At 35.9% G+C, this 22,169-nt stretch overlaps 6 protein-coding genes across 6 annotated transcripts; 3 read left to right on the plus strand and 3 right to left on the minus strand.

The window, feature by feature from the left end:
• The first annotated feature begins 600 nt into the window (after positions 1–600).
• On the plus strand, positions 601–5,474 carry LOC105221076 (intraflagellar transport protein 122 homolog). Its single transcript, XM_011197737.3, has 16 exons — positions 601–846; positions 935–1,162; positions 1,246–1,456; positions 1,512–2,279; positions 2,344–2,400; positions 2,457–2,621; positions 2,680–2,924; positions 2,989–3,471; positions 3,534–3,808; positions 3,876–4,023; positions 4,086–4,286; positions 4,349–4,469; positions 4,532–4,688; positions 4,759–4,871; positions 4,937–5,101; positions 5,175–5,474. The coding sequence occupies exons 1-16, from the start codon at positions 782–784 to the stop codon at positions 5,271–5,273; spliced, it is 3,501 nt and encodes a 1,166-aa protein (XP_011196039.2). The 5' UTR covers positions 601–781; the 3' UTR covers positions 5,274–5,474.
• Positions 5,475–5,492: 18 nt separating this feature from the next.
• On the minus strand, positions 5,493–7,377 carry LOC105221077 (NADPH-dependent diflavin oxidoreductase 1). Its single transcript, XM_011197738.3, has one exon. It carries the CDS (start codon positions 7,236–7,238, stop codon positions 5,493–5,495), a length of 1,746 nt encoding a protein of 581 aa, XP_011196040.2. The 5' UTR covers positions 7,239–7,377.
• A 283-nt stretch (positions 7,378–7,660) lies between these two features.
• On the plus strand, positions 7,661–9,228 carry LOC105221073 (SURF1-like protein). The gene is made up of 5 exons (XM_011197735.3): positions 7,661–7,944; positions 8,053–8,174; positions 8,246–8,440; positions 8,549–8,716; positions 8,779–9,228. The coding sequence occupies exons 1-5, from the start codon at positions 7,747–7,749 to the stop codon at positions 8,987–8,989; spliced, it is 894 nt and encodes a 297-aa protein (XP_011196037.2). The 5' UTR covers positions 7,661–7,746; the 3' UTR covers positions 8,990–9,228.
• LOC105221075 (UDP-glucose 6-dehydrogenase) lies at positions 9,026–16,739 on the minus strand. Its single transcript, XM_011197736.3, has 5 exons — positions 16,250–16,739; positions 10,991–11,129; positions 10,230–10,879; positions 9,853–10,167; positions 9,026–9,781 (listed from the first exon to the last, which is right to left on the minus strand). Exons 1-5 carry the CDS (start codon positions 16,415–16,417, stop codon positions 9,605–9,607), a joined length of 1,449 nt encoding a protein of 482 aa, XP_011196038.2. The 5' UTR covers positions 16,418–16,739; the 3' UTR covers positions 9,026–9,604.
• Positions 16,740–17,525: 786 nt separating this feature from the next.
• Positions 17,526–20,835, plus strand: LOC105221071 (cilia- and flagella-associated protein 52). Its single transcript, XM_011197733.3, has 10 exons — positions 17,526–17,942; positions 18,009–18,218; positions 18,288–18,391; positions 18,449–18,876; positions 18,941–19,119; positions 19,249–19,478; positions 19,733–19,949; positions 20,016–20,253; positions 20,317–20,460; positions 20,542–20,835. Exons 1-10 carry the CDS (start codon positions 17,728–17,730, stop codon positions 20,770–20,772), a joined length of 2,196 nt encoding a protein of 731 aa, XP_011196035.1. The 5' UTR covers positions 17,526–17,727; the 3' UTR covers positions 20,773–20,835.
• Positions 20,735–21,825, minus strand: LOC105221072 (uncharacterized). The gene is made up of 2 exons (XM_011197734.3): positions 21,245–21,825; positions 20,735–21,082 (listed from the first exon to the last, which is right to left on the minus strand). The coding sequence occupies exons 1-2, from the start codon at positions 21,702–21,704 to the stop codon at positions 20,847–20,849; spliced, it is 696 nt and encodes a 231-aa protein (XP_011196036.2). The 5' UTR covers positions 21,705–21,825; the 3' UTR covers positions 20,735–20,846.
• Between the last annotated feature and the right edge of the window lie 344 nt (positions 21,826–22,169).

Raw genomic sequence — 22,169 nt, forward strand, 5'->3', positions numbered from 1 at the left:
ACATACGCACACGTATAGTTGATAAAATTTGCCGGCTGGGAGCTTCTTTCCGCCAATTTCTATTTACAACCATACACATCATACATACATATGGCTATTATTTCCACGTATATGTATACCCATATGTATGTATGTATATGCTTATGTATAAATATGTATGAAGAGCTACATACGTTCATTAGTTAGTGATGTAAGTTTTAAACAAATACGATATTCGGTACATTTTAGCTACTTGTGTTTGTGAATACCGCTTTGCGACGATATGAGTATGCAAATACATAAATTTAATTTGTTATTACACAGAATAAAGAGAATAAATAATAAAATTATGGGAACGGCTAATAAATAATATGTGGAAGCCTCATAACGACTGCATCTGACTAGTCATTTGTTTCAGTAGTTTAAATTTAAACGAATGCGTTCGTTGCGCATTTTTATTAATTTTTACTTTAGTTTTTAGCTGGCGCTATGAAGCGGTTTGAATTTGCCTTAGCTTCTGCACAAAATTATGAATACTCATTAATAAAGTAACCGAATATCTGCACACAACTCGGCATCACTATGTCTTTGCTATGTATGTATATATGTACGAAATAAAATATATGTAGGTATGTATATGCAGGTAGAAGCAACTTGGTTGCTAAGCAACATAGTAACTAAATTTTGTAAACAAAAATAAAATGTTATCCTAACTGGAGCAAAACATAAAATAAAGTTTTAAAAACACAAAAGAACTTGTTTGAAGTTACTCTTCATATACTAAGATTTGCAAAGGCTAAAAATGCGTGGTGTGCTGAAATGGGTGCAAAAGATTGAATTTCCCAACACAAAAGATGACCAAGTCAGGTTTGTAGCATACAACATGATCAGCAATACATTCTACTTAAAGTAAAAAAATAATATTAAATTCTTTTGAACACAACTTTTGAAATAGTGTACATTCGCTATGTTATCACCCGGAAGGCAAGCAACTAGTGGTTGCAGCTGGCGAACGTGTGCTTATTTATGATCCCGATGGCACCTTATTGAATACACTAAAAGCGCACAAAGATGTGGTCAATTGTGTTGCTTACGCCCGCGATGGTAAAAAGTTTGCCAGTGGTGCTGTGGACAAAACTGTAATTGTGTGGACACCGCAACTGGAGGGCTTATTAAAATATTCGTAGGTCTTCCTACTCTCTCTCATAGTAGGCACTCTCAAGTGCCACTGAATTGGCAATGTGAATAATGTTAATTGTTTTATAGGCATAATGATTCAGTACAGTGCATGGCTTTTAATCCGGTCTCACATCAATTGGCGTCTTGCTCTCACAGTGACTTCGCCTTTTGGTCTGCTGATCAGAAAGCCGTACAAAAGTATAAGATCTCAACGCGTGTCAATTCGTGCTCGTGGACCAATGATGGACAATATTTAATACTTGGTTTAGCTAACGGCAGTGTTTCCATTCGAAGCAAAGTATATAAATTTGTAAAATAAAATATAACTGTACTCACCATTTCCAATTATATAGCTAGGTGAAGAAAAAGGCCGCTTTGATCGTCCAGGTGGTTCCAGTAGTAATGTCTTCAGCTTGCAGTGTTGTCCCATGACCAGTACTGATGTCATTGGTGTAGCCGATTGGGGCCAAACACTTTCGTTTCATACGCTAAGCGGTCAAATGATTGGAAAGGAACGTGCGCTTGGTTTCGATCCGCTTTGCTTAACCTATTTCCCCAGTGGAGAATATTGCATAGTGAGTGGCTGTTCGGATTCGCTGCATTTATTTACCAAGGAAGGTGTACGCCTGGGCATACTCGGCGAAGGATTTAAGTCGTGGATATGGTCTGTTGCTATACATCCAAATGGGCAATCCTACACGATCGGATGTCAAAATGGCACAGTCGCGTGTTTTAACATCGTTTCCAGTACTGTACACGCTTTGTATCGCGAGCGTTATGCATTTCGTGAGAATATGGGTGATGTCATAATACAGCATTTAATATCAGGACAAAAAGTGCGCATCAAATGTCGTGATTTAGTACACAAGATAGCCATCTATAGGAATCGCTTGGCCGTGCAATTGCCAGAGCGGGTGGTCTTGTATGAATTGAGCTCCGGTGAGGAACAGCCGATGCATTACAAAGTCAAGGAAAAAATACAGAAGAAATTCGACTGTAGTCTACTGGTAGTTTGTGCACGTCATATAGTGTTGTGTCAAGAAAAGCGTCTACAATGTCTAGACTTCAATGGTATATTGCAACGGGATTGGATAATGGATTCTTTCATTCGCTATATAAAGGTGGTGGATGATGAGTTTCGAAATTATTTCCTTTAAATTACATATTTATGATTTTATTTTTAAGGTGTCTGGCGGGCCAGCAGGACGAGAAGGACTACTGGTTGGTCTGAAGAGTGGACAGGTTAGTTTTATTGCATTTACTACTAAATCACTATACTCTATACTTATAATTCGTAGGTATTTCGTATATTCTTGGACAACTCGTTGCCGCTCATGATTACCAGCGTTGTGTCAGCCGTGCGTTGTTTAGATATAAATGCGAATCGCACAAAAATTGCTGTAGTGGATGACACCGGACGTCTAGTCGTTCGGGATATTGTGACTGATACTCTGCTTTATCAGGTTCGTACAAGTTTAACTTGAAATGGCAACAATTTCTAAGTTTGACATACATTTGAAGGACACTGGTGTAAACTCAGTCACTTGGAATACACACCTAGACTCAATGCTTTGCTACACGCATACTATCGGTGGCCTAAGCATACGCGTTGGCAGTCTGCCGCCACGAGGACCACAGAATATGTTAGGTGTAGTTGTGGGTCTTTGTGGGGCCACAGCTTTCTGTTTGCGGGGCAACGTTATGCACAACATACCGCTAGCATTGGGTGCAACAATGTGGCAATTCGTTGAAGCGGGTCTTTTTGAGTAAATTCAATCGTGGAATATCTCAATCTCAAATTTGAATGTAGAATTAAAAATTCTTTTGCAGTGAGGCCTATCAAGTTGCCTGCCTAGGAGTGACCACAGCCGATTGGGAAGGTCTGGCGCAGTCGGCATTAGAAGCATTGCATCTAAATATCGCGCGTGACGCATATGTGAAAGTGCGTAATCTGCCTTGGTTACAATTCATTGATGAGTTATGCGAAAAGCAGAAGCGCGGCGAAGTACCAAAAGAGGTGCTGCAGGGTGAAAGCTGTGCATATGCAGGGAAATACAAGGAAGCTTCACGTCTTTTTCAAAAATGCAATCAGCCTATGCGTGCCTTGGAAATGTACACAGATTTACGTATGTTCGATCTGGCACAAGAATTCATCAAGGACGGCTCGGATGAAGCCAAACGTGAGTTGGTGAAGAAACGTGCCGAGTGGGCGTACTCTGTGAAGGAGCCACGCGCTGCCGCCGAACTGCTGTTATCAGCTGGGGAACATCAAAGAGCGATCGATATTGTGGCAGAGCAGGGTTGGGCAGATATGTAAGTATTCCCATTCAGTTCGACGGGCCAACTTATATTCATGATTTCAAATTTATTTGCAGTTTATATGATATCGGCCGCCGTCTAAGTTTGAGCGAGAGAACTCCTTTGGAGTCGGTTGCATTCAATTTGAAACGCTTAAAAGCATTGCCGTTGGCAGCGGAAATTTTTAAGAAGCTCGGCGATGAGGCACAAGTAATCCAATTGCATGTTGAAGCACGTGATTGGGCTGAAGCTTTCAGACTCGCTGAGAATATACCCGAAATGTTGCCTACAGTGAATTATCAACACGCACAATGGCTTGCCGAGTCAGATAAATTTATTGAGGCACATGAAGGTTAGTATCTTGTATATTTATTGCTTATTTAAGTATTTTGAAAGAGTATTTTCGTTATATTATGTAGCCTACTTGAAGGCGGGTCGCCTAAAGGATGCTAATCGTTTGCTAAAGCAGCTAAGCACCTCGGCTATTGAGGAGGAACGCTTCTTAGATGCCAGCTACTTCTATTGGCTGCTTTCCAAGCAATATCTAGACATCTATTATAAGAAGGAGTAAATATAACAACATTTCAAGCTCAAGATTTTTTTATTAAAATATTATTATTTTTTATTAGCGAACAAACGCCTACAGATCACCATTTCAAGGAGTACCAAAGTCATTTGCGCATCGCTAAAGTTTACTATGCTTACAGCATAATATTTAATTATATGAAGGAACCGTTTACAACATATTCACCGGTTAGTTTATTCAATGTTAGTCGTTTTATATTGAACGAGGTGGAGTACAAAGGCACACCGAAGGGAGTTAGCTTATTGTAAGTAATACTTTCTTCCAACAAAATTGCAAGAATATTTCTCAAACATTTATTGTCTCCAGCGCTGTTCTATTTACGTTGGCAAAACAGGCCAAATTATTGCAGGCCAATAAATTATGCTTGGTTGTAAATAAGCGTTTGCAATCGCTTAAACCGCCGGCGGGCGTACAGGAGCAAATTGACGTGAGTTACTGTTTCTCCAATTACTCAAGTTATCTACACAGAATCTACTTATTTACTTGTAGATCAACTATCTGAATAGTAAGGCATGCAAGAGCGGCTTTAATGATCCGGAGGAACTGTTGCCGCTCTGTTATAAATGCTCAAATTACAGTCAACATTTGAATGGGAATAACTGTCCGACCTGCAAACAGGATTATATTTTTTCATTTATTTCATTTGGTAAGTCCACAGGGTATTTATTACGAGCCACTTCAACATGTAGATGTTGATTTTATAATTTTTATTTTAGAAATATTACCATTGGTGCAATTCCATCCAGAGGTCGATATAAATGACGCGGAGGCAGAACGTCTGCTACTTGCGCCACCAAAACCAGCGGAGGAAGGTGACCCTTTTAGCGAAGTAAGCATACACATACATATATATTACTGTTGAATTGCACTAATATGAAAATTTTATAAAAACAGGATGTTGCCAGCGCTTTGCCGCTAAGTCTGGATCGCAATGCATTGCGTGCGATCGATCCAAGCCACATTTTGATAGTTAAACGTCGTGAAAATAATCTGAAAAATGTATACTACCGCAATATATTACCGGATCTACAAGTGACATTTTGTCCGGAATGTTTACTGGTAGGTACCAAAAACCCGATATACATATGGACATACATTTTCACAGTTTGTTTTTAATGATGCATTTTTTCAGGTATTTTATTCCGAGGACTTTGAGCTGCAGGTGTTACAGAAAGGTTATTGTCCTTTCTGCCGCACAACATCGGAAAAATTATTTGATGAATATTTGTAATGTGCCTTGAGTATCGAGTTTTTAATTGAATATAAAATATTGCTAGAGAGAGCTACTGTTGACTGTGCCTTTTAAGAATTGATCACTACTGTATTAGCCTATAAACGCATGCTCAATATTTACAATTATACAAATGTTTCAAAATGTATACACTTTGTTTATTTGGTAAATTAGTTTACATAAAGTAAAATTGTACTAACCATTTCCTATTATGTTATTTTATGACCATGTCTCCTCTTGATATCTCCGGCATTTAATCATGCGTTCCAAATATTCCTCATCTCCATCCAGCACTTCAATAAACGCTTCACGTACCGCTTTGGGCATATTGTTCGAAGAGCCAGCAATTAATATCACAGCCATTTTCTTCAAAATTAATTCACTAAGTCGGTCTTTTTCTTTGGTTATTAAATGTTGAACGTACACTTTGTTTTCTTGATCACGTGAAAATGCTACAAACACTTCACAAGATGTCTCGTTTTGCCAAGTGGTAAAATCATCAACAAAGTGATAGTCCTTCGTCTTATTTCGGCAACCGAAGAAAACAATCAAATCGCCGATTTTGGCGCCACTTTTTTGTTGTTCCTTTCTATATTGTATTACACTCCGAAAAGGTGCAATGCCTGTACCTGGACCTATCATTATGATTGGTGTTGCCAGCTCGGTAGGCAAAGTCATTGTACCGTTTTTAATGACACCAAGTACAGTACTTCCAATAGGCAATGATTTTAACCAATTTGAACAAAGTCCAAGTCGTGGCGTTGACATTTTTGTTTTATACTCAACCACTGCTACAAGAAGATCAAGTGAAGTTGTTGACGGCATTGAAGCAATGGAAAAACTACGTGGTTGTATGACAGTGAACATTTCAAACAAAATTGAGAGTTTCAATTTTGAAGTACTGTACCGGAAGTCTTGTAAAACTTCTAATATTGTACGTCTTGGGCGATTCACGTAATTTATAAGGTCATCTAAACCCTCAATTGAGGCGAATTCCTCCAATTTTTCCTTTTCCATTTCATCTTCACAATTCAACGACAGCAGTTCAAATGCACGCTGGTTTGGACAAGCGCTCAAATCCCAAATATACTTGGCTAACATACCGATATTCACAGGATGCGCGTAAGCCAAAGGCACTGGCATATCGTCGTACACAGTTTCTAGCTTCACTACCGTATTTTCGTTAAATTCCAAATTATGTTCTTTGACTAATTCGAAAAATGTTTGTACTTGTTCATCGGAATTAGTAGGTCGTAGATCTAATACATCGCCAGCATTCCATTTAACATTAGACGGAAATTCGAAACTGAGAAAACGTACATCTTGGAAATGACCTACATCAGTGGTTCGGCGATTTTCCTTTAAGGTAAAACATATAGCTTCACTGTTTAATGGCCATTTCAACTTAGCCTCATCTACCAATGGAGTTTCCTGGGCAAGACAATTCAAACGCCATTTAAAAATGTTCTTTGAATTGCCATTTTTCTTCAAAACATTAAATGGTAGCGATATCTTAAAATTATTCCAAAGCTCAGAAATCCAAGGCAGTGCGGTAGCACTAAGTCCATGATCATGCTGATCATCACAGAGGCCTATGGGCTGGATCATAGTACCACCCAGTTGTATCAGACGTTTGTTTAATTTTTTCGCTGCAAAATTAAATTTAGCATAGCTGGAATCACCTAATCCTAAACAAGCAAATTGCAGGTTTTGCAGTGAATCCCCTGCTAAGCTACGTCGTAATAAAAATTTCCACGTTTTGCGCATATTATCAGGTTCATCACCGTTGCCTGTGGTGGCTACGACAAAAATTGCCAATTTCTCCTCAATCAATTGCTCTACTGGATATTCATCCAATGGTAGTACTGGGCCACTAAAACCCCAGGTTTTTGATTCGCGCCAAATTTGCTCAGCCACACTTTGGGCTGTGCCTGTTTGACTACCGTACAGTATAACCAAGCGCATTTTTACACGATAAATAAATATTAATTTTGATTTAATGTATATAAAGTTGTTTAGAATTAGCTCAGTAAAATGCCGGCAAAAACATGTAAATCCGTATGTCAAATTTGGTAAATGGTTTATGAATGAAACAGCTGTATCTAATATACTACTGATGTGAACAGTTTAATTATAATATTTGCCTTAACAAGGCGTCTATACTTTTTATACTAAATGTTGGCGCTAATTCTGTTCCCATCTCTGCTGATTGAAATTTTATAAAATAGTACCATATAGTTTAAATAAGCAAAAATTAATCAATATTCAAATAGGATTAAGTAATGCATTTACATGTTCATTTTGTTATAATAATTAGTTGAAAGACATTTTATCGCATCTGTATTAAACATTTATTTATTTTTAATTCCTTGGTAACTACAACATCATAAACAGCTGATTGTGATACCGGCGATTGCAACTACATGGAAACAAATATTTATTTTACATATGTTGTGCAATAAAAATAATTAAAATGTTAAGAGTGGTTAAAACGACAATAAATTTTGGATCTACACCAATTAAACTAATAGCAAATGTTGGGGAGAAGCCACCTACATTCAGATTGTTTTCAACGGGACGTCAGAGATGGCAATATGCCCGAGGAAACGGAACATCTACCGTGCGATATGAGGGTAACAAAAAAATAACGCCTCTAGGCTGGTTTTTGTTAGTAAGTTAGAAATATTCAGAATATTATCGTCTTTATATAAATAAAACTAAGTGTTATTATGTCATAGAACATAAACATAGAAAAACTAAAATTATTTCATATTATCAGCTAGCGCCAGTTTCCACATTTGGTCTAGGATGTTGGCAAGTGAAACGTAAAGCATGGAAAGAACAATTAATCAAGGATTTGGAACAACAAACGCAAATGGCACCAGTACCATTACCGGAAAAGTAATTTTTACAATTAAAAAATAAATAAATATAATTAGATTAAATGAACTATCTTATTTATTTTGTTTCAGCCTGACTGAATTGTCTGGCATGGAGTATCGTTTGGTTACTGTACGTGGGAAATTCTTGCATGAAAAGGAAATGCTAATGGGACCCCGCTCATTTATACGTCCCGACGGCGGTGAAACCGCTGGCGGCTTATTCTCACAGCGTGATACGGGCAACGGCTACCTTGTGATAACACCTTTTAAATTAGCTGACAGAGAGTAAGTAGATTTTGAACATTTTAATGGTATTACATTTATTTTTTTGGCTAGACTTATAACCATTTGTTTTTACGGAAGCTTTTATACGCTAAAATAACTTATTTATAGTGAAACAATATTGATCAATCGCGGTTGGGTGGCGCGAAAGCAAGTCAAACCCGAAACACGCAGTGCGGGACAGATTGAAACTGAGTTAGAATTAACTGGGGTGGTACGCATGGGTGAAAACCGACCACAATTTTCGCCAGATCACAAAGGCGGCATTTTTCTGTACAGGTGAGCTCTACATTTAAATAATATTATATAGTATTTTTATTTTCTTTATTGCATTCCTTTAGAGATTTACCAAAAATGTGCGCATTAACTGGCGCATCGCCGATTATGTTAGACGCCACCTACGAGTCATCCGTACCCAGTGGTCCCATAGGCGGACAGACACGTGTCACCCTACGTAATGAGCATTTGTCGTACCTGTTAACGTGGTTTAGCTTATCAGCAATTACTTCCTTCCTTTGGTACCGGCAAATTGTAAAGAGGATACCTTTTTAAAAGTCACACACACACAATATATCATTGCAAAAGTAATTTAAATTATTGATTACACTTTTATTTCAAGTTTATCGTAAAATATACTTAGTTACTGCGCACATACATAATTGGAATTTCATACATATTGCAACGATTTTTATTGGCAAAACGAATTAAAACGCGCAAAAATTCGTGTTCAATGCATGATTTTATGTTTTTCGAAATACCTTTGTGTAAATAAAATACAATAGAACATTGCATTCGTTTATGTAAGTACCATTGGCAGGAAATGATATAATTAACTTCGCTTCATGCGGCGGTATGTATAGAATGGTTGAAGTATGCATTGTCGTCGTTAAACGTCGACGCATTTAAACTTGCTTAATATGCTTAATACAACGTTTTTTCGTGTTATATAAAATACATTTTTAGACGTATACATGTACACACGTATTTAGTAAATATTTACAAAGATAAATGTTACAGCAAAACAATAAATACTGTATATAGGCTTCACTTTAAATTATTTAGAAATATTCTTCTCTTCGTTTTTGTTTTTAGCCATGTGGCATTTCAATTATGAATTTTATCCGCCAATTCACTTGTTTTCATTTATTGCAAGTTTTTGGCTTCGTTCTACAATTGCGGCACAGTTCCCCAGGAGGGCATTAAACCGTTACGCTGATAACGTTTGCCAATTGTTTGCACGTGGAAACCGATCTGCTGCAAGTTCTCATGATCCAGAATTTTACGTCCGTCAAATATATAAGATGGCTTCATCATTGATTGGTAAATTCGTTTATAATCTAATGTCTGTGGGCGTAGAAAAAAGAGATGTTATATTTAATATTAAAAAAAAAAAAAATTGTGCTGCGACAACTTACCACAAATTCATCCCACTCGGTGCAGAGCACAATCGCATGTGTGCCACGCACCGCGCTATAGGGATCACTATGTATTTGCACGGCCTTTTTAACATTTTCCGGCGATTCCGTTACACACGGGTGTGTTAGATCGTCGATTATTTGCTCGGGCTCTACTTTGGGATCGTAGATGTCCAGTTTGGCGCCCTCTTCCAGTAATGTTTTGCACACGGTTATGGCCGGTGTTTCACGTGTGTCGCCGGTGTTCTTCTTGAAAGCGAAACCGAAGATTGAAATGCGTTTATCGGAGACGGTATTGAAGAGGCTCTCGATAATCTGAAATTTGTAATTAGTGTAATAAGTGTTTTTCAAAAACCAAACACAATTCCAAGTGTTACCTTTTGTGAAAACCGCGACTTCTGATATTCGTTCATGTCAATCACTTGTTGCCAATACGCCGCCACCTCCGGCAAATTGAGCCCTTCACATATATATACCAAATTCAAGATGTCCTTCTGAAAGCAACTACCACCAAAGCCCACCGATGCTTGCAAGAACTTCGCGCCAATACGCGAGTCCAAACCGACCGCACGTGCCACTTCCGACACATCGGCACCGGTTGCTTCGCACACAGCCGACAATGAATTAATGCTCGATATGCGTTGTGCTAGGAATGCATTTGCCGCCAATTTCGACAATTCGGAACTCCAAGTGTTCGTTGTGAGTATGTTCTTCTTCGGTATCCAATGTTCATAGATCCACGATAACTTTTCCACCGCTTTGTGTCCCTCCGGCGTTTCCTCGCCGCCAATAAGCACACGATCGGCATGTACTAGATCTTCAATGGCTGTGCCTTCGGCAAGAAATTCGGGATTCGAGAGTATATCATAACGTATGCCAGGCCTTTGATTGGCATGCAATATATGCATTATACTCTCGGCAGCACGCACCGGCACCGTACTCTTCTCCACGACGATCTTATTCGATTGCGCGATTTCGGCGATCATGCGCGCAGCACTCTCAACATACTTCAAATCGGCAGCGCGACCTTCGAATTTAAATATGAATGATTAATATACTATATACATACATATAAATAAATATATATAAATGCATGCTAATATCAAATATGTGCTTGTTAATAGGCTTAAATACACACCTTTGCCATTGCCGAAGTTTTTTGTTGGCGTATTTACAGAGATGAATATGAGATCGGCTTCTTTGATGGCAGTTTCGATGTCAGTGGAGAAGAATAGGTTAACATTGCGACACTTCTTGACGACATCATCTAAGCCAGGCTGAAAAAGAATAAATTTCATGATTTTTTCTAATTTATTTATTTTTTGGTTAAATGAAAATTTATTGAAAAGTAAAAATTTATTGATTCCTAAAATAGCTTAATTGACTATTAATATTACAATAAATGGTTAGAATAATTTATTATTTATTACATTAAATATATATTTACATATGTGTAGACAAAATTAACCAGTACAAACCGCAAGCAAACACTTTTTGGGACAAATAGTGCAAGTTTTTTTTTTAATGCCACATACAAACACACATATTTGTATATAAAAATACAAAAGTCAAGGAGTCTACGCTTTTAAATTATTAATAAATGGCCAACAAATCTGAATTGACGCGCACACAGCCAAACATACCAATGAAGTTCAATTAACAATAACGGAAACGTGTCGGAAATATAAATGAATTGTTGCGTGAAAAAAATCAAACAAATTCATAAGTGGTTATAACGCCACACGTCTGCCCATGATTTGTGCTCATACAGGGTGTTGGGCAGCAGAGGCGCCGAGTGGTGGGTGATCTTTTGGGTTTCTTATAGTAAAGAATGTGTGCAAATGAAATGTATTATTGGCATAAGAAAATTTATATAATTACATGTATATACACACGTAAATATATATATATGTGCATATTCTTTGCGTAAAATTAAATTGCATATTTAGTTGTAGCAGATATTATGAATGCGAATATCCGCACGAAGTCGTTACTAAATAATATTCTCCATACAGCCAAATGCCATTGTGTACAATATAACAACTTTATAAGCTTTTCTGTCTAACTTTAGCAAGTACACACATACATATGCATATGTTTGCAGTAAACAATTTCAGGTGAAGATAAAATACTTCATGAAAGGTACATTTTCGGTTTGTGCTGACTAAGAACGCTCCAATGTACTAACATCTACATACCAAGCTTGTATTAGTGTGTGTTTGTGTGTGAACGTGTACTTCGAGATACGTTTAGGAAGTGACCATGTGGAATTATTTCAAGTGAAACGCTTCGTAAAAGAATTAACTGAGTACTTTTTCCTGCAGTAAAGCGCTTAAGTAAACAGTGTACTTGTAGAGAAATGTATGAAATCAAAATAATGAAAAGATAAAGCAATAGCAAAGAAACGCTTGATAATGTAGGTTTGTAGTCTGCAGCACATATTCAAAGCAGACGAAAGCGGAAATGTGTGCGTAATTAGAGAAACGGCTCTGTGATAAGGCAGCCACAGCACTGCTGTAAATTTAGCTGGATTCGATATAGCACTCAGTTTTAATAGGTTTAATATTTGAATATACATGCATACATATTTACATATATGAAATAACATTTGGGCAGGATTACAAAAATTTAAAAAACATAATTAATTTCCTTTCTTGTATAATAAATTGTATATGCTGAATTTTGTGAATGAGGTGACAGACCTACACCGGAAATGGATTGCAACTGCTCCTGCTACAGATGTATGGATGTACATCTATATATACATATATAAAGCGGATTTATAAGCAAATTATGACTTCGTACCGACTACTTTAATATGTTTAGTATCTTTTAAAATACACATGTACATAAATATGTCAGTATCCACATTTTAAGCAGGGGAATGTATAAGCGATTAGCGTGTATATATCAATCTAACACAAACATACATACATACATATGATAAATTATATATACTTGCACGAATTTTAGAAAAACACAAAGCTATGACTACTTGCATGAACAATTCCATTCCACGTAGTCAAATATCTGCATATAACTCTTGCTTATTAGAGTAATACAATTTTTTAATTTTTTATAGTAATACTTTTTTAAATATTTAAATTTACTTTGCACAATATCGTTAATGCACATTTAATTAATCCAGTTGGGGTATTTAATTCCTTTACCTTGATCCATAATACACATATTTGAGAGATTAAACTTTAAGGCATTTAAAAAAGATATTAAGAATGAACTGATGCCTTATTTGAAAAGAGAAGAACCAATTAAAAACGTTTTAATAGATTATAGTTTCGATTACATAAGTCCACATGTGTATGTATTTGTTTTATTATCAATTTCCATGGCATTTAAGTGCCAAAATGATAGATAATAACCAAATATTTATACATTAAGCACAATAATACGATTGCAAGACATTTTTATTGAATTAGGTTAGGATTTCGGTGCGAATATAGACCTATTTAATACATTAATTAAAATGAACAATTTGTAATACACACTTGGTAAGGAATTGTTCTAAGGATAACCATGACCTACAAACAAACATTTGAATCTCGAGTAAATTTAAAGTTGGACTTAACCTAAAAACTCTAGGACGGTATGATTTAATGAAATTTTGTTACAACAATATGAGGTAATTGATTTCATTGTGTTCTGTTGACTTGTCATCTAGCTTGGTGTACTTCCGTTGTTCGATGGTAACACGGATACATATGTACATATATGTCGTAAAACAATACGGAAAATAAAAGAATTAAAACTACGTTAACACTTCCATATATATGTATGTACTGGTATTCATAAGAATATTAGAATATATAGCAAAAGAATTGTGGACGTAATAAAACAGTTGTGTCAACACTATTAAAATTTAGCAGTTTGCTTTAATGTCCACGCAATCATTTTATGAAAAAGTGTTCTAACCATACACATAGGTAGTCTTTAATAAAATTTGGTGGTTTGTGGGGGTTCACAATATTGTAATTAAAAAATGAAACTTGTATTAAACATGAAAGTGTACATATGTACATACGTATATATTAGGTATTATATTGAATATAATTAAAAATTTCATATTGCATAAGTCGCTTTACTATAAAAAAAGTTTTATGTTGAGAAGATACTGCAGCACTTGAGTACTTTTAACTTGGGTACTTTTAGCCCACACTTACATACATACATCTCTGCATGTACATTTATTTGTTTAATAATTTTACACACACAAGTAGTTTACAAATGAATATATACTACATATGTATGTACATATATATAAATGACATTGATGACTTCAATGAAATATTGATGATCAACTATTAAGTATGACGTGCTTCAAGGCCGAGTTAAAGGCTATGTTTGGTGTCACTTATATACATACATACATACATTATTATTGTAAAGTAATTATTTTTATTGATTTACATCATTTTTATTTTTGTTATTTCGTTTCTTTATTTGCCACTTCCAAGAGCGGAAATTTAACCATTACAAGAAGTTAATATTCTCTGCTATTTTTGAAAACGAACTCATGCATAATATGAATATGTTTTATTTTTGCTTAATTTGTTTTCAAACTCCACAGCAAGACAAAAAAATATAATTTTATACACTTCAAACAATTAAAAACTCTAGAATATGTTAGGAATGTATAAAAAAAATTAATAACTTTAACGATAATGCTATCTTTTATTAAAAATAATTTTTTTATAAAAAAAATAAAAACTTTAAAGCTAATGCTATCTTTTAATGTATTATTCTGTACATCACAAGAAAGGCATAATATTATTATTTTTTTATTTACAGAAAAGGAGATCCGTACATAAAAGTAAACATTGCACAAAAATTATCGTACATATCTCAATGATCTTAGATTGTACATACATACCTACACGTACGTTTTCAAGGGAGTGCTTTTAACTATGACAAAAAAAAATTAATAAGTTACGAAATTCTGACTTGCAGATTTCTTTTTATCTAAAAGTCGACACATGCTACATAGCTGTTGAAACTTTACATTTATGTACATGTATGGTATATGTAAATATGTATGTACATGCGCAAATGATTGCACTTTTTATAGTTCATTGACTCTTTCGAGCACATGTGCTTGAAGAACTTGAATTGTTTATACATCCATAAATACATATTTTCTGTGTACCTACATATGTTCAACATAAAAGATTTAAAATTTTCGGCATAAATCTCGCCTAACGTTCTATTGATCACGATAAATATTTCACATTTAACCAATTCTTGCAAACTGAGAAAAGTTTATTTTATTAAGCTTCTTATTTTCGTATATTTGCTCGCCGGTGCTCTAGAAGTATACGTGTTTAGGAATTGTTTATCTCTAAGTATTCTATGTTTTGTTATAAATTCAATGCACGTTCTATACAGTTAATATGCAAATAAGAAGGAAAAATAATTTGAAGACTTAAAAGTTAACTAGGTGAGTGCTTTAGAAGTTTGGGAAAGAAAACTACTTAAAAGAGCACCTACAAATTTAAGCACTTGCGAACTAGATATGCATAGTTTGTGTTAATATTTGAGATACATATATAAATACATATTAGTTTATGAACGTAAAGATATATTTAAACTTTTAGATTTTTTTCTTAAAAATAACTAATTTTAGATGTCTATTCTAATGGGAACAGCAGTTTCCAAGCTAGATTAAAAGGTAACTCTAAAAAATGCATTTTCATGATATATTAACATTTTTGCACTAATTAGATATTTTCCTGTAATTATAGAGCACGCGAAAATCGTAAACAATATACATATGTATATTTCCTGAATTGGAAAAGATAACAGTTAGTTTTAGTTCTATAGATAAAATTTTATAATAATAGATTAACACAAGCCTTTAACTTCACAAGTACATTTTAAAAAATCAATTCTGAAAATGAAGTTTATTAGCAACGTATTTCAAACGAAACCTTAAATTAAATTGATAAATTAGGAAACTCACTTGGTTATTGAGGTAACAGATAAGCAATAATTATATTAAGCAGGCTATAAATTTACCATAGTTAAGTTATATTAGTTTGAGTGAATCAATTATTCCGTAAATCAATTTATTTATAGTTTATATTTATAGTATGTATGTATGTAACACTTAATATAAAAGCAAAACACATGCTCCCGTGACATTGACCTTACTGTAAATAAGCGTTTATTACGACAGACAACCAAAAATTAAAGAGATGCTGAGTGTGGCACTTAGTAAGATTTGAATCACGCACAACAGGTTTTTCATTTCGCGTTTTTTTTTACAAATGTACAGAATTGTTTTCCTTGTAGAATACATGCCGCAAAACTTAGCTCAATTTTATATTGTTAAAAAATAGTTTTTTGTTTCTTAAATGAAATCATTTTATTCAAAAACACTTACTTCATAAATTGGCAATTTTTCTGAATTCCATTGCGCTATTCGTTCGGAACTTCTATCCACTACTGTGACCTGTATATCGGGACACTTGAGCGCCATTACCGCACAAGTTGGGCCACCAACGTATCCAGCACCGATACAACACACTTTCATCACGGTTAATGTATCCATTTTTATAGTATTCTTAGTTAAATGTGCACTGAACAGTATATAATATAAATTTTATAAAATTTCACAATTTTTAATTGATAAATGCGCAAACAAATGTTGAAATTTTGTTGTATATAAAGTTGGAACTCGTTGCCTTTTATTCTTCTCGGAAGCAATTTCAATTCATTTGTGCACAATAATTACGCGCGTATCGCGGTTAAACAAATGTTCACACCTTGTTGCTCGTCACAGAATAAAAGAATTAAGCACGTACATTTTTTATTTATTAAGTTTTGCAATTGCCTTTGTGCAGGCGTTTCGTAGTTCTTATCTAAATTTTTTTCTTGTTGAAAATGACAGCTACCGGCTCTCTCCAGAGAACTAATAAAATGTAGTCACTTTTCTCTCATCAACTTGACAGGGTTGCAAATGTTATTACGAAAAATGTAATAGATTAGTTATAAACGAAAAAAATTAAGAAATTTTGAATTTGGTATATTTTTTGTAGATTTTTTTAAAATAGAATTTTTGTGTAGTTTAATTCAAATATCTTAAATAATTGTGTACTTAAAAATATACAAATAGCGGCTATTCCGTTATTTACAATGGATACAAAGCAAAGATAAAAAACAACAACATTAATTGTCATAGAAACATTTTGGTCAAGAAATGGACCGGAGGTTAACGTTGTCAGCAAATAAGCGGTCGCTTCTAAAGGCAAAAGGAGAAAAAGGAATATTTAAACTAAATCACTCAACCAAAGAATCCACCATTGTATAAACCTATTATTTCACATTTCTACAATGAAATCCACCCTTAGTTTGTTTACGTTTACGTTGTTTACAACCTAACCGTTAAGGGGATGCGTATATTATATAGAGATAACCTTACATTTCCGGCATTTAACTTATAATGTTAATACATTTACATTTTGGTCCGATTTCAATATTTTTTGTTGTTTAGACAACCAAACAACTCAGCAAGGTAACCATGTTGCACCTGTACCGCTTATACGGGGTTATGTTCCAATATCAATTTCAACTTTTATTGCACAGTAATTTTACACCTTGAGCACTGGAAATAAACAAAACATCAAAAATGAAAACATTATGTTAAATTCAAACTGAAAAGCATTCTGACAACTTGAAAAAGTTTTCACATTCATTCAAGATTCTAATATATCTAATAATTATAAAATAAACTCAATATATTTTTGTATAAATACATATATTTTGCTAAAATATATTTTTCTCCTCACCTAATTGACCGAGGTCAACATTTTGAAAATTAGTTTAAACAATTAAAGAAAATATTCGAATAAAAAATAAGTAATGTCTGATTTGCTGGTTGAAGTGAAAAAATTGGAGCCACGCGCCATATTCGGTGCTAATGGTAAGGTCGAAAGTGGCGTCCAGTTACATCCCGATAAGGTGAGCATGATATACTCACTGGGCAACAAAATCGGCATCGCCAATACGTTAAATAATAAGCAAGAGTTCTTAAGCGGACATACACATGCTGTCTCATGTCTAACCATCAGCAAAAGGTACGGGAAGAACAAGAGACGTTGTTATATTTAAATAATTTTGTTATTTACTAATTTTCAATTCAGTGGTCAGTACTTAGCTTCGGGACAACGAAATCACATGGGCTTCCCGGCTTACGTAATTATGTGGGATTTTGCATCGCGCAAGCAATTGGCTCGCCATGATCTTCACAAGGTTTTGGTACAATCGATCTCCTTTACGGCAGATGAAAAATGTTTGGTATCTGTTGGGGGAAAAGACGATGGCACTGTAATTGTGTTGGATACCGAAGCGCGGTAAGTAATTACATTAAATTCATGGTAAATTAGAAGAAAACACTTCATCGTTCATTTTTATCGCCTTAGTACACCAATATGTCAAGCACCGGCAGCTCGTTCAATATCCGGCAATGCACTCACCATTTGTTCTTTGCATAACAGTCCGTCACATTTCATCGTCGCTGGGGATCGTAAGTGCCGACAGTTGGATTATTTTTATTTTACATGAAACCTTTCATTTTTTTCAGGACACCTACGCATGTGGAGCATACAGCGCGAACAGAAGAAGCTTCATGTCCATGATATGCATGTGGGAAAACTTCAACGCATCTATACAGGCATGCAGGTGGATGAAACGGATCAATACCTTTATTTAGGCACCATGACGGGTGATATTGTGAAGGTCGCACTCAAGTGTTGTGATCCGGTCAACGTAACGAAAATCGGCATGACCGCGTCGATGTTGGGCGCTTTTGGTAAGCATAATCCACGCAAGCCGTACGGCAAGGATTGTGAACGTTATGTCAACGGCGTACGTCACTTGTGCATTGTGAAGAAGGGACTGATTTTGGTGGGTGCCGGCGATGGTACTTTGGAGTTGGTGGAAGAGCGTAAGGACGTTTCGCTAGAATGTATGAAGAATTATCCGTCTCCAACTTGGCCAATATTTCGCACGGTATATAAAATGTTTTATCACTCTAATTCTGTTTATATGTAAGCCATTCCTATTTCTATATCAGCTCAAGCGCGCAACTGTACATGCCGCCGTGACATCTTTGGTGCGAACCAAGCCAACCAGTGATGAGTTCATAGTGTCTACAGAACTAAATGAAATATGGTTTCTGAATATTACCAAATTCTCGTGCAAGCTGTTGAAAACTTGCCATCGCAAGCCAGTTAATCAAATTGTGTTTCCTAAGTAAGTAGGCGATTGAGACAATATCGCTAATTACGTTCAAGCTAATCTTTAGATTTGTAGGCCACATTAGCGATTACTAATTGCAAATTATCAGTTATGTTTGAATTCAATTAAATTATCTCTTTACAGAAATTTATCGACGGTCTTTGCCTCGGCTGGCTATCAGAGTATACGAATTTGGTCGATCGGCCGTTTACAGGAGATATTACGTATTATGGTCTATAACTTTAAGTGTGTGTCCCTGCAGTTCACCAATGATGGCAGTAGCATTGTGTCGGCTTGGAATGATGGTGTCATTCGTGCATTTACGCCTATTACAGGACGCTTGATCTACGCCATACCAAATGCTCATAATAAAGGTAAGCTTCACGCCAGCTTCCTACTTTTATGTAGAGATAGAATAATCACTCTGAAGCGACTTATCAAAAACGAAAATAACGATAACGAATCGATAATAGAGTATATTTTTGTCTAAATAAGATCACCATTAAAGAACTGTTCTCTCAATCTGATCTTTCAACCAGGACTTAAGGCTTCAATTGAACCCTTCGAATATTTATCTTCATCAGATTTCTGAGCTCCTTATTATATAATTATTTTTTACTCTTTTCAGGGTGTAGCGCATTGCGGGTCTCATCGACTGGCCGCTTAATCGTCACCGGTGGTGTTGAGGGTCAAGTGCGTGTTTGGAAAATTGAACCATATCGGCAGAGTTTAATCGGCGTCTTAAAGGATCATTCTGGACCGATATCGTCGCTAGACTTTAATCATTTGGATACTGAAGTTATATCCGCTTGCGTGGATGGCTCCTGCGTTATTTGGGACGTAAAGTATGTAAAGCCACTTAACAATCTAATAAACTCTTCAACAGCGAGTAATTCTTTTATTTTCCACAGTCGCATGACCCGTAAGTTCGTCGTCACCTCTAATACACAGTTTATGTGTGCTCGCTACTTTCCGACCGGTGTTCAATTGCTTGCCTGCGGTTCCGATGGCCGCATTAGCTATTGGATGGTTTACAATGGCAGTCTTATACGTGAACTTCACGGCACGAAGAAGAATTCGATTAACTTTTTGGATATAAATGCAACTGGCGATTACTTTCTAACGGTGTCAAGTGATCAGACTGTTAAGGTTGGTGGTCTTTAGAAGATTTTCTTAAAATTTTATATTTGAATATGTGTAATGTTTTCGCAGATGTGGGATTATAATCGTGGCATAACAGTTTGCGCGGGCTACGAACACTCATCGCCCGTCCTAAGTTGTGCTTTTAGTCCGGATGGTAGATTATTTATTACCGGCAGTGTCGATGGGGCAATTATTATATGGGATGTACCGCAAGTGAGTTAAAAATCTATATGGAAAATTAAATTTGATTTCACCTCTGAAAACCAATATGCGTTTTGCCTTTATCACGCATAGGAATTCTGGGGTAAGCCAAATCCTCCTCCACAAACTGCGATGCCGGAAACCGCTGCCAAAGCCGAAGCACCCGCTCAACCTTCTGCGAGAACCTCAAAGCCAGAAAATATCGATAATCTCTTGAAGAGCTCGGCAAAGGACAATGTTTGTTGTGTTGAGTGTCCACCGATTAATATGAAGAAACAACCGGATATCAATTGCGATTATATACCGGATATAAAAAAATGTTAATTTATTTTGTACATTTACTTGACATTTCGATGAAATATATTGTACATATTCGAAATATAGAAACACGCACGCTTTTATTCGTCTTCATAACCGATCTCAGGTAATGCATTGGTATGTGGGTTGTGAAAGAACGATTTGATTCCATCTCCCCAAGGGAAGGGCTTGTCTCGCTTATACATATGTGGCCACTTTTTGAACTCTTCACGCTCCGGATGGGTTCTCGTAGCGAATATTAATATATTTAGCAATACAATAGCCGGTATGACGCCGAATAAACAAATTTTTCGGAAAGTTCCTGCGGTGCTGGTGCCTGGAAATGTAAATAATGTCATGTGTACAAATTTATAATTGTCGGAGATTCAAAAATTAACTTAAGATCGTTATCAGTAGCAGAGCATAATAGTACTAAAAGCAATCGCCAGCAGGAGGCAATGTCAAACTCTCGAGTGTGGGTAAAGAGCTTTGAACATACCTTTCGTTGGTGGCTTTTTCTTCGGCTTGCAACTGGACTCCCTACCAACGCCACCCAAGGTTTCAGGTTTTTTGGGTTCAGGTGGTGGTGGTGGTACAGCGCCACATCTATTTGCTTTTGCATCTTTTCCTCCTTTTTTAGCTTCGCATAGATCCAATTTTTTCAAAGGCGCACACTTTGCCTCACTTTTTCCATCTTTTGCGGAGCCTGCGGATCCACTTTTGCTAGTCGGTGCACATTTGTTTGAATCGCCTTTTCCATCTTTAGGTCCACATTTGCTAGGCAGCGCAGCTTTTTTTGAATCACCTTTACCATCTTTAGGTCCACATTTGCCAGGCGCACCTTTTTTCGAATCACCTTTTCCGTCTTTGGAGGAGCCTTTGGATCCACATTTGCTAGCAGAATAACGTATTGTTCCAGTTAAACCACGTAATACTGATAATTTTGATATTTGATACATTTTCTTTAAATTTACATATATTTTGTTAAATTTCTGCGGAAGTTATTTATACACAAGATGTTTTGAACAAAGAAAAAAGCGAAGTATAAATTTGAAGTAAAGTTCAATGTTCACCAAAATGAGAATTGGATGTTCGGGAAGACAGATTAAGCGGTTGAAAGCCATGCTACTTTGCAATGATTGAATTGAAGGGAGACTTGAAACAACTTGAAAACAACTTTATTATTCTTATAACGGTTATATAGATCGCAAGGATTGCAGGAAATGTCAAGAGCGAGGCATCAGAGAAACAATGGAGCACCTCTTCTGTGAATGTCCTGCATTATCAAGAAAACGGCTTCAGCATTTCGGGGCTACACATTACGATAATCTGGGAGAGATTTCGTTGGTGAAGCCAGAAAGCCTTTTGAAATTCGCAACAAGAACAAGCGCAGGCATCCTAAAAGATGATTACTTCTCATTAAC

Source organism: Zeugodacus cucurbitae, chromosome 4 (assembly GCF_028554725.1).
Source record: "Zeugodacus cucurbitae isolate PBARC_wt_2022May chromosome 4, idZeuCucr1.2, whole genome shotgun sequence".
NCBI classification, from domain to species: domain Eukaryota; kingdom Metazoa; phylum Arthropoda; class Insecta; order Diptera; family Tephritidae; genus Zeugodacus; species Zeugodacus cucurbitae.

What these genes read in the sequence shown, in the direction of transcription:
- LOC105221076 (XM_011197737.3), top strand. Translation starts at nt 782, where the DNA reads ATGCGTGGTGTGCTGAAATGGGTGCAAAAGATTGAATTTCCCAACACA. An exon ending in ACAAAAGATGACCAAGTCAG is followed by an intron (nt 847 to 934) that starts GTTTGTAGCATA and finishes CTTTTGAAATAG; the next exon opens with TGTACATTCGCTATGTTATC. An exon ending in GACATCTATTATAAGAAGGA is followed by an intron (nt 4,024 to 4,085) that starts GTAAATATAACA and finishes ATTTTTTATTAG; the next exon opens with CGAACAAACGCCTACAGATC.
- LOC105221077 (XM_011197738.3), bottom strand. Translation starts at nt 7,238, where the DNA reads ATGCGCTTGGTTATACTGTACGGTAGTCAAACAGGCACAGCCCAAAGT.
- LOC105221073 (XM_011197735.3), top strand. Translation starts at nt 7,747, where the DNA reads ATGTTAAGAGTGGTTAAAACGACAATAAATTTTGGATCTACACCAATT. An exon ending in CTCTAGGCTGGTTTTTGTTA is followed by an intron (nt 7,945 to 8,052) that starts GTAAGTTAGAAA and finishes TCATATTATCAG; the next exon opens with CTAGCGCCAGTTTCCACATT. An exon ending in GGCGGCATTTTTCTGTACAG is followed by an intron (nt 8,717 to 8,778) that starts GTGAGCTCTACA and finishes GCATTCCTTTAG; the next exon opens with AGATTTACCAAAAATGTGCG.
- LOC105221075 (XM_011197736.3), bottom strand. Translation starts at nt 16,417, where the DNA reads ATGGATACATTAACCGTGATGAAAGTGTGTTGTATCGGTGCTGGATAC. An exon ending in AAAAATTGCCAATTTATGAA is followed by an intron (nt 11,130 to 16,249) that starts GTAAGTGTTTTT and finishes ATTCTTTTTCAG; the next exon opens with CCTGGCTTAGATGATGTCGT. An exon ending in AGTCGCGGTTTTCACAAAAG is followed by an intron (nt 10,168 to 10,229) that starts GTAACACTTGGA and finishes TACAAATTTCAG; the next exon opens with ATTATCGAGAGCCTCTTCAA.
- LOC105221071 (XM_011197733.3), top strand. Translation starts at nt 17,728, where the DNA reads ATGTCTGATTTGCTGGTTGAAGTGAAAAAATTGGAGCCACGCGCCATA. An exon ending in CTTGGCCAATATTTCGCACG is followed by an intron (nt 18,877 to 18,940) that starts GTATATAAAATG and finishes TTTCTATATCAG; the next exon opens with CTCAAGCGCGCAACTGTACA. An exon ending in AATCAAATTGTGTTTCCTAA is followed by an intron (nt 19,120 to 19,248) that starts GTAAGTAGGCGA and finishes ATCTCTTTACAG; the next exon opens with AAATTTATCGACGGTCTTTG.
- LOC105221072 (XM_011197734.3), bottom strand. Translation starts at nt 21,704, where the DNA reads ATGTATCAAATATCAAAATTATCAGTATTACGTGGTTTAACTGGAACA. An exon ending in GAAAAAGCCACCAACGAAAG is followed by an intron (nt 21,083 to 21,244) that starts GTATGTTCAAAG and finishes TTACATTTCCAG; the next exon opens with GCACCAGCACCGCAGGAACT.